We start from the raw sequence: 11,439 nt of genomic DNA, 5'->3' as shown, positions 1-11,439 counted from the left end.
AGAAAATTGCATTCTATTACTATATTATGATTTCAAAGTTGAATTAATTTTTATATCACAGCATATTATGACTGTTGTCCTAAGAGGATTCTTTAAAATATATATTCTGAACGGTACTATGTTACTTTATAACAGTTTATTATATTTAGAGAGTAGGCATAAATGTATATTTATTTACAAAATGTTCTATCAATTAAATACGTGTGAAAAAATTATATAGTAAATTATATAGTAATAATTTAAATTTATAAATGTTAAACATACATATTTATGTTCACAAAATTTGCAAGATACTTACTTATCTTTATATTTTAGCACGTAACATTGCCTTACACGACCTTTCATTCTACCTATTTCTCGAAATTCCATACGTTAATTCACATGTAAAAGAAGTCCGAGTACCTCTTCGGAAATTCGAGTCACAGAGAGAAGACCGACATCTATTACTAACGGTGGTTCAGGGTTTATTAATAGTACTTCATCTCTATTTCTACATAATTCTAAATTACATTACAAAATGTTTTTTTTTTTTTTTTTTTTTTCATCATTTGTAAATTAATACTTTGCTAATTTTGGCTGTTCTTTAGCATTGGGGGCCAGCTTTTGCACCTACTTTTTTGCGATATTCTATTCCGTTGCGGCTGTTTTATAGTTTCATACGTTATATTACGTTACCAACATTAAATTCAAACATCTTTGCAGACCGAGCGTTTGCGAATGAAGGCGGATTAGAGCCCCGCATGGCACGTTGTTTTCTATCTTCTTTACCAACAGTTCACGTTCTTTTCTCCCATAAATCACTTCCACTTACTTACTGTTTTGTATAAATCCCCTACTGCCCTAAAAAAATGGGCTGGATTTTTTTTTTTTTTTTGACTACTTGAACATCACTATCAACTCATTTCTTCCGTAAATCATACTATTTTTTGCTAGCTTTGGCCCCTCAATACTAAACAATTACTTTACCTTTTAGTAAAAATGGAAATGGAACTTAAAAAATCATATTATTAGTTATATAAAGTACGTCAAATAATTTTATATTTTTAACCTCCAAATTCTTTAAAACCTAGAATTAAATCATAATATATTAAAACAAATTAATTAGTCACATGGTTCTTATAATTTGGAAAATAAAGTAAAGAAATGGAAATAAATTCCTTCCCGGGAATTTATAGGCCAGGGAAAAAAACCGGGAATATTCCCATTTTTTAAATTCCTTCCCACCGGGAATATTCCCACTGCCCATCACTAGTAACAACTGTAAGCGAAATGAAATATCAAAATTGAATATGGCAAATCATAACACGGAACTAGAAAAATGTTCGGGAATGAAGTAATCCATATAATTAAGAAGTTACGTCCATAATATATTGTGTTACTTCGGAACACAAATATACAAGCAAAGAAAGAATTTGAGGATGTTACCTATAAAATAATTAGGAACGTACAAGAACGCATTCAACACGTAATTGATATAAGTTATCCTAAATACAGAATTTTGCGTATCCTCGTTTACAAACATTCTGCGTAATGTCCTAATCTACATAGCAATCTTACTTTTACCGGCCATCTAGCACATGCTGGTTAGCGTTGTTTTTACAATAATTTATATATCATATACGTTCACTAAGTCCCTATATTGAGAAATGGAGGTCCATACCCTAGAAATGATTCCTGAGAATGTAAAAACTCGACTTCCTTGAAAGAAATGAGTGCAGCTATGAAGTGGATTGATGTATGGACCTCTACAATTAATGGACATTCATTGTTGGTTAAAATATTCTTTATCTTGTATTTTGCTTATGTCTTTCGAAGCCCTCCGGAAAAATGAGACTAGACCCATTTGAGCTAAATCCTAAGTAAAAATACAAACGTCCATAGCTTTTGTTCCAATATAATACATTCCACGTTTAGATTTGGAAAATTTTAGGATAATTACCATTCTCACGATTTGTTATTTTACATAAGTCTCTATATAAATAAACGAGTGGAGGACAAAATCCAAGCGGACAAAATCCAAGCTAAATTCTGGTAAGATGGACAAAATCCAAGCGGATAAAATCCAAGTAACAGTATCATGTGCGTAGCTGTGGTATGTGCCTGTGAACACCCTAATTAAATTGTATGTTTGTTTCTTTCTTCAATTGTCATGCATTCTAAAGTTTTATCAGCAATTCTTCAATTTATTGAAATAACATCTCATTTACTTTTAAAGGACTTAAAATCCAATAAAATATGAAAGATTGTCACAGTAAGACTGCAGATGAGCTTTAATTACTCATAAAATATTCTGGCTACTGCTAGAACATGCCCAGGTGGATCCAATTTAGGGTGATCAGAAATATTTTGCTAAAAAGAGTATATTCACATAAATAACCAGAAAATGAAAGCACTGACTTGCTAAATCAGAGATAACAAATAACAGCAAAGCAGCCCAGTCTTAAAAAGAGTACACTTACGTAATTCTATTCTATTCATTAAGAATTAAAGTAGAAATAAAATTAAAAAGATATAATTTAGATTTAAAAAAAAATTACTTCCCTACCCTCAAAGTATTTACATCAGTTACACTTTTGAAAATAACCAATAATATATACATTTTCATTTAGTTTGTCTAGACACATTTTCACATTTCGATTTTCTAGATAGCACTTTTACATTATTTTTTGTTAATTGTTGGGAGTCATCAGAGTACGACGCAAAAGTCTCCTGAACCACTATTTTTCTTAGCGTTTCTATATTACTTTCAAATACAGGATCTTCTTCTACTGCTAATTCTGATTTCACCCTATCAACGTTTAGTTTGACATCCAAAGAACACATAGTTGTATCCTTGTCCATTGTCTCCTCTCCTTCCGTTGTAGATAATATTAACTCTTTGTTGTCAGTCATCAGTTCGTAGGTCCACCCTTTCCCTTCGAGTGGATCTTCCTGAGGTAAGTCATAAGCAATTTCTTCTTTGCACATCAATTCCACCTTAAAAGACGCCTCACCAGCCATTGTGAATTGAAATATAATAAGAATTTAACACTTCTTATATTTCCCTTATATTTTATGTTGCCAGTGTTGTTAACGAAATGATTTACAAAAACGTTCACAACAGCGTTGCCAGACTCACAGTTCGGGATTATTCAAAACCTGATCGAAATAATGCTAGATTCGGTCAAATTATGCTAGATCCTCATAATTACTAATTCAGGAGTTTTAAAAGGAAAAAAAAAAACGAAGTTGAGATACGATAACGTAACTTAAAATACGCAGAGCGCAAGAATGCGTGGATAGAACTCAATACTTCACGCAACAAAGCTTTAACTCAATAAACTAATGCAGCCGTTGCCAGACTCAATGGCGTATATATAGTATAAATGAATTCAAAGTGTTCATTCACATATTTTGAAAGAAAATTACCTCGCAGCATAAGCGGAGTTGGGAATTGTCTGCTGGGGGGCAGATTTTTGGTTAGTCTCGGACCTTTCATTTCAGGAATAATGATGGTCATGAAGTCAGAAATAAAGATGGTGAAGTTGTCAAAAAGTTGGGGGGAGAATGGCTCCCATAGCTTCGCTCATGTCTCGCAGTTAAAGGATTAGAAAACCCTGGGTGGATCCCCCCCCAAAAAAAAGAAAAGAAAAAGCCCAAAGGCGTATCTAACTTCGGAAAATAATACTGCCTGTATGGTTTACCGGCTGTATGAATCAATGGGAAAGTATACATTTCTGCCGTTCTTTTTCTTCCTACGACCAACTTCTTTCACATCTCCAAGTTTTACGGCTTTCTAATAAACTTGCTCAAATTATGCTAGATTTGGACAGGATGCTAAAAGCAAGATGCTAGATGCTAAAGATATGCAAAATATGCTAGATCTAGCATCATTATGCTAGATCTGGCAACGCTGGTTCACAAAAGCAACTTTACATTTCCAATCTTCTTCTTCTGCAGTTGCTTATTTCCTTATCCACGACGCTCTCGGGGCAATTGTATGTTTGTTTGTAGCAAGCATCACAAAAGTTTTGCATAATATCATTACCACTGTATTGAACATGAATATCGGCAATTTAGAAAGGTAATTAAACGTGTAAAAGGTAATGATTTGAATAGTTGAAAAATGATAAAAAAAGTAACAAGATGGGTACAAAGTCATAAAACAGATAGAAAGTAGTTAGTATGATAATGTAAAAATACGTGAAAAAAGTGGGGATGCGCCACAGGACCGACACTTCACAGGATCAACACGGCATACGACCGACAATTCAGCTCAGAAACCTGTTTCGGTGCTGTGCCGTGTCGATCCTGTGCCGTTTCGGTCCTATGCCGTGTCGATCCTATGCCGTTTCGGTCCTATGCTGTGTCGATCCTATGCCGTTTCGGTCCTGTGCCGTTTTGCTCTTACGCCGCTGCTCTGAAATAATTTAACTTTTAATCATGTGCCTTAAAAAATAATATTTTTATTATCTGTTTAATCTTTCCTCTTACAAATTATAAACTCCTGTCGATTCTATGCCTGTGCAAGTTATATGCATAGAAAACGTACTATCGAAACGGCATAGAACCGAAACGTCACAGGATCGACACGGCATAGGACCGAAACGGCACAGGATCGACACGGCGCAAGACCGAAACGCCATAGGACCGAAATGACGCACGATCATCGCCACTGCGTAGGATCTATAAAACCAAAGATTTTTTTCTCATAAAAGCAGAGCCCTGTCAATTGATTTTAAAATATAAGAATTATAAGATATTTACTATATGAATATTAATAATTGTGAGTGACAAAAGAATGATAGTGCTAAATGGACAAAATGTAATTTCTTGTGTGCTTGGTCAAAAGCATTTCTATATGTATGGAATACTTATATTTATTATTATTATTATTATTATTATTATTATTATTATTATTATTATTATTATTATTATTATTATTATTACGTTTTAACTCGTTTTGAAATCATGGCCTGATTACAGTGGAAAGCGAAAGCCATGAGAAATGTAAGCTAAGTAGTAATATAGAATACTTTTAATCCTTTGGGGATCCTATGGTACAATTTGTACGATACGGGTGTTTCATGCTATACTGCGTTATAACTTTTCTATTTGAGCTTTTTCGTCCGTTTTTTTTTCAAGTCCAGAGGCATAGTAGAAGACATTACGTATGGTTTCACACCTTCCTGCGTCCAGACATAGGAGGTGATGACGTCATAATTTTAAAATATATATTTTCTCTTATGAAGCCTATGTTCATGATTTTTTGGCGGGCTTATTTTTGCACATAGAAGATTGAAATTTTGCACAAACATTCATTCCACCGAGTAGTATTTACCAGATTTTTTCTCAGATTTCTGCGTTAAAACAGGGGGGATCCAGAGGGGCAAAGCGTTGAAAAAAGGGATATTTTAACCCCAAAAATCCCGTTTTTCGTCATTTTCCCGCCTTAGATACATGATGGAGACACGTGAGTCATGCCGTCTGAAAGGCAGTTCTATTCTAAAGAAAATGATGTGCAAACCATGATCCTAGGGTAATTAGGGATGTCTCAGGAATTTTTTTTTACCTGAGATCATGGTGTTTTGCGGTAATTTGGGGCATTGTGGAGATTCTTGATAAAATTTCTTCCGACCTTACTATTCAAGATAGAAGCTTGAAATATGGCACACACATTCCGTTTATCAAGTAATATTTATCAGATTTTTGGAAGATCTCTACGTTTACACAAGGCCACTCCAGAGGAGCCCAAAATGTGAAAAAAAATTTCCCTCCGAAATTTTCCTTTGACATCAATTTTCCCTCTTCTGATATATGATATGGGCATGCAAGTGGTACCATTTGAAAGCCAGCTTCATTCTAAAGAGAATAAACCATGATCCTAGAATAAATAGTGACGATGCAGTACCTGCTTGACTGAAAGTCTAAAATATACCCCAAAAACCCAGGTTCCCTTAAGGGTTGATGTTGCTCACGAGAGAAAACACTGCTCGCATGTCTTCTCGTCTCGATATCGAGACCACAATAGATTTTTTAATAAGCAGCTCAGTTGGGAAGTAATAACTGAGCCGATGGCTCGAGCCGGCTTGCTTGGGGCGAACCATCAGCTCGATCTGGCTTCGTTGGGATGAGCCATCTGCTCGGGTCGGCTCATCTGGGCCGAAGGCTTTAGCTGACTCGGTTCGGTGAGCTGTTGGCTCGGCTCACTTCTCGGTTCGGGTCGATAGTGAGTGAGCTGTGAGCCGAGCTGTTCAAGTTGTTGACAATTGTAAACCCGGGCCGAACAGTTTTGAAGATATTTGGCCAGTGTCCTATAACTTTTAACAATGTTTGGCTCGAGCCCGAATACTCGATCTAATTCTCAACCCACATTCAGAAGTCTCAACCCCAATTCAGAAGCTCGTGAACAATATCCTTGACTCCTAGACTTCACGACTACCGAGGTTGGTAAGCAACTAGTTTTTTAGTATTCAAATACAGACCGCGTATCTTTCATGTTTAAACAAAGTGTTGTTATAATTATTATTTATTATTATTAATAATAATAACAGTAAAAGTTGTACTAGTATCATTGATAACCTATATTGTCTATGCAAGATACTTGAAGAGAATACTCGAAACTACAAACCAGATTTGGCTCGACTCGACCCGAATTCGAGTCGAGTTGGAGGAAATTTTTCGAATCGAGTTCAAAGATGTCTGTTTTTAGTCGAATTGAGTTTCAAAGAATATTCGCTCGTACTCGCTCGTGCCCATCGTAGGATGACCACACTCTAACAATCGAAAAGTAGGACACAAGTACAATAGTATATGATATCTTACTGCGTCGGCAATACGCATATCATTATTTCATTTACTGTTAACCTTAAGTTAATAAACATTTTTGGTAAAAAGAAGCACTGAACAAAAGTATTAAAGGAATTTGTACTGGCGACACTGGCATGGATGTGTAAAGACACATTATAAAGTGCTCCTAATATTTAGTTTAAATTTAAGTGATACTGTTTACGTGAGTGAAGTGATACAAGAATAACGAATTCGGTAAGTACTCTTACATTTAACTAGATACATTTTGTTAAATAATATCGCTGACTTTACTATCTGTTGCAAAAATCATAAATTGATTGACACGTAAACATCAAATACCTGAATAGGAGTACGATCATAAGATATAAACAAACATCATGAGCTCCTGCATTGAGTGTTCCAAACCTGTTCTGAGACAAGACGTTACCTCCAAAATTCAGTGCATTGAGTGTCTAAACTGGACCCACCTAAAATGTTCGCAGTTAAAAGAAAGTGACGTGGAATATATGAAACAATCAAATTTGCCTTGGAAGTGTAAAGGTTGCATAAAAGCTAGGCGTAATACCAATTCAGAACAGAATGAAGTGCTTCCATCTATCGAAGACATTTATAAACTGTTAAAAGAACTAAAAGATGATATCTCCGTGATTAAGAAAAACAACACCGACCTTGAGCGTGAACTTGGAAAGTCTCTTGACCTGGCGCATCAGAAACTGGATGAAAATGCAGACATCATCAGAAAACAATCAGAAAGCATTTCTGCGTGCCTTGCTACAATTGAACGGCTGAAGGAAGAAAACATCGCTCTCAAAAAGCAGCTACTAGACACTGAGATGAGATTAGATGAGCTCGACCAGTATGGAAGACGAAACACGCTAGAAATACAGGGTGTACCAGAAAAAACGAACGAAGATACATATGAAGTTGTAAAACAGTTGGGCCGTGCTTTAGACATAAACATTGAAAGAGAAATGATAGATGTATGCCATAGAGTAAAGAAAGCTCCTCACCAAACATCAGGAACAATAATGGTTAAGTTTGTTCGGAGAGAGGTTAAAGAAAATTTCCTCCAGAAACGTAAAGTAAAGAGGAATCTCAATTGTACCCACTTAGGATATAACCATAATGAACCCATCTATGTCAATCAAAGTCTAACTCTAAACCGCAGAAAGGTATTTGGAAAAGCCAGGAAAATTAAAAGCGAAAAGAATTATGCCTTCCTGTGGGTAGATAGTACAGGTAGCATAAAGTTGCGTAAAAGAGAGGGAGATAAAGATGTTTTTATATTACGTAGCCTAGAAGATGTTGATAAATTGACGTAATTTTCAGCAAAAACAGGTAGTAAGAATTGTAGGAAGGGTTAAATAAATGCTTGAAACAAGTTCTATAATTGAAGATATAAATACTCAACAAAATATCGAAACTAATGTATGCGAAACTGTTACTTTATTTAATAATGTGTTTAAAGATAAAATTGGTATCAACATCTTACATCTTAATATTAGAAGTGTTCGTAAAAATTGGGATGAGCTTTTAATTTTATTACAAAATTTAGAATTTAATTTACATGTATTAGTTCTCTCCGAAACATGGCATAATCAATATGAAATAAATTTTAAAAATTATCATTGTTTCTTCACAAAACGATCTCTAAATAAAGCAGATGGTGTAATGGTATTCATAAATAATAATATTAGTATTGAGAATATTACAGAATTAGAACTAAATGATGCTTCTGGTCTAAGTTTAAATATTTCATATGGCAAAGAAAACTATAATTTAATGTGTATTTATAGAACGCCAAGTGGTAATGAAGGAGAATTCTTACGCTCCTTCGAAAATGAACTTTAAAATGTCAAAACAAATGGGTTGGTTATTGGAGACATAAATTTTGACATATTAAGTAATAGGTGCGACGAAAATGTAGACAACTACTTAAACATACTTTATAAAAACCGGTATATTTCATGTATAAATAATTATACAAGAGTAACTGAAACAACTAAAACATGTATAGATCATATCTTTTTAAGGCAAAAATATAATCAAAATGTCACTGCAGCAATATTGCATACGGCAATTACAGATCATTATATTACTAGTGTTAACTTAAATATGGAAATTGCCGATAAATCAATAACAAACAAACCTAGAACTATTATAGATTACCAAAGACTAAAAAATGAAATACAGAAGTGTAGTTGGGTGAATGTGTATCAAAGTTTGGATGTAAATTTAGCTACTTCAGCTTTCATTTCGACATTACAAAAATGTATTAAAACTTCACAAATAGTAATTGAAAAAACTATTCCAAAATATCGTAAGTTAAAGCCATGGATAACTGATGAATTGATATTACATATACGAGAAAGAGACAAATTAAGCAAACTTGTAATAAAAAATAAAGATAATCTAGAAATAAAAGAACACTATAAAAAATATAGAAATAAGGTAACTCAACTGATAAAAATGGTAAAAAATGAGTACTATAAAAAGCAGATTGTTAATTGTGAAAACAATACAGGTAAATTATGGAATGTAATATCAAACATTATTGACAAAAAAGAAAACAAAAGCATGGACATTAAAGTAATACAAACGGCTACGGGTAACATTAACTTTCAGCAATATCCTAAACTAGTAGTTGACACATTCAACAAATATTTCTCCAATATAGGTGAAAGGTTAGTAAAAAATGTAAATTTAACCAAAATAAATGAAAACCTAGGAAACAAAGCTAAAACCAGTATGTTTTTTACGCCTATTACTGAACAAAAAATCTCATTTTATATAAACCAACTAAAAGCAAAATCGGCTCCAGGACTAGATGAAATAACTGCTAAAATATTGAAAACTGTAAAAGAAGAAATAACTAAACCACTGTTGCATATATATAATATGAGTTTAGAAACAGGTATTTTCCCTAATCAATTTAAACTAACACTCGTGAAACCAGTATATAAAAAAGGGTCAAGAAAGGATCTCAATAACTATAGACCAATATCGTTACTTAGTAATTGTGCTAAAATATTAGAAAAATGTATTAAAAAGAGATTAGTTTCCTTTCTTGAAACTAATAACTTACTTGCATTAAATCAGTTTGGTTTTAGAAAAGAGAGAAGTACATCTGATGCAATTTATAAACTAACGGAAATAATAACAAATTACATGGATCATAATGAAAAAGTAATAACAATATTTTTGGATTTAACCAAAGCATTCGATACAATATCTCATAATATATTGTTAACTAAGCTAAAACATTATGGAGTAAGAGGTGTAGTACTCTCGTGGTTTACTAGTTATTTAAGTAATAGATTGCAAGCTGTTAAAATTGGAAATGTTATGAGTGACTTAACACAGGTTAGCTATGGAGTGCCACAAGGATCAGTATTAGGTCCAATTTTATTTATAATTTATATATATGATTTGTACAATATAGGCATTGATGGCTATATTCAATCTTTTGCAGACGACACCACTATAATAATAACAGGGAAAAAGTGGGAAGAAACTTATAAAAAAAGCGGAAATAACAGTAAAGAAAGTAAAACAATGGCTTGAACAAAATTCCTTGGTACTAAACTTAACGAAAACCAATTATATTGCTTTCTCACCAACAATAACCGGACAGCCACAAAATTTTGTCTTAAAATATCATAACTTTATTAATACTTTAGACTGTAACTGTAATACAATAAATAAAGTAACTGAACAAAATTATTTAGGAGTGAAAATTGATAAACATTTAAAGTGGACATCGCATATTCAATATGTAGCCAAGACATTAAGAAAATTGCTGTATAAATTTTACAATTAAGAGGGTGTTTAGAATTAAAAGTTTTACGTATGGTATATTATGCACTAACACAAAATATATTACAGTATGGTATCTTAAGTTGGGGATCTGCCTATGAGACGCATATAAGACCTTTAAAAGTTCAGCAAAATAATATTATAAGAATATGTTTAAATAAAAACAAAGAAGACAGTCTAGAAAACCTGTATAGAGAATTTTCAGTCTTAACTGTTGAAAAATTATATATAAGAGCAGTCCTACTCTATGTAAAAAAACATGAAAATGAATGGAATAAAATTTCTCATGGGTATGGAACAAGAAAAGTAACTCAAAAAGATCTTGAAACAATAAAAGTAAATAAGGGTATATCACAAAATCAAACGTATTATTTGGCTCCGAAACTTTATAATAATACTCCAAAAGAAATTAGGGAAGAAGGAAAAATGCATAGATTAAAAATACTAATAACTAATTGGTTAAAGGAAATAAAGAATGATGACTTAAGAGCGTTAACGTTTTAAATTAACGTATTAAATTCATGTATTAAATTAGTAAATAATCGACTAAAGTCTCTTGAAATATGCTTATCTACAACTACTGGGGGGTATATTTTTTTATTTATTTTTTAAAAAAAAGGAAAAATAGAGAAGGGGAAGGGAAAAGAAAAAATGGAGAGAAGGAAAAAAAGAGAAAAAAGAGGAAAAAATGATAAAATTTCACTTATATATACTTTATGAAGATGGTTTCTCACTCACAAGCGAAAGCTTCTGTGAAGAGCCATCTATCATAATCATATTATGTCATTAGGATGTATTATGTATGTGTCTTCTTGTTGAAAGATAATGTAAAAT

At 32.9% G+C, this 11,439-nt stretch overlaps 1 protein-coding gene across 1 annotated transcript; it reads left to right on the top strand.

The window, feature by feature from the left end:
- Positions 1 to 7,166: 7,166 nt before the first annotated feature.
- On the top strand, positions 7,167 to 8,111 carry LOC145681341 (uncharacterized). The gene has a single exon (XM_081752996.1). It carries the CDS (start codon positions 7,167 to 7,169, stop codon positions 8,109 to 8,111), a length of 945 nt encoding a protein of 314 aa, XP_081609122.1.
- The last annotated feature ends 3,328 nt before the right edge of the window (positions 8,112 to 11,439 follow it).

This window comes from Thermobia domestica, chromosome 3 (assembly GCF_964235325.1).
Source record: "Thermobia domestica chromosome 3, izTheDome1.hap1.1, whole genome shotgun sequence".
Classification (NCBI taxonomy): Eukaryota; Metazoa; Arthropoda; class Insecta; order Zygentoma; family Lepismatidae; genus Thermobia; species Thermobia domestica.
The sequence above is the reverse complement of the archived record's forward strand: the minus strand, read 5'-3'. Positions and strand labels throughout refer to the sequence as shown.

Excerpts from the sequence above, each read along its gene's own strand:
- LOC145681341 (XM_081752996.1), top strand. The coding sequence starts at position 7,167 with ATGAGCTCCTGCATTGAGTGTTCCAAACCTGTTCTGAGACAAGACGTT.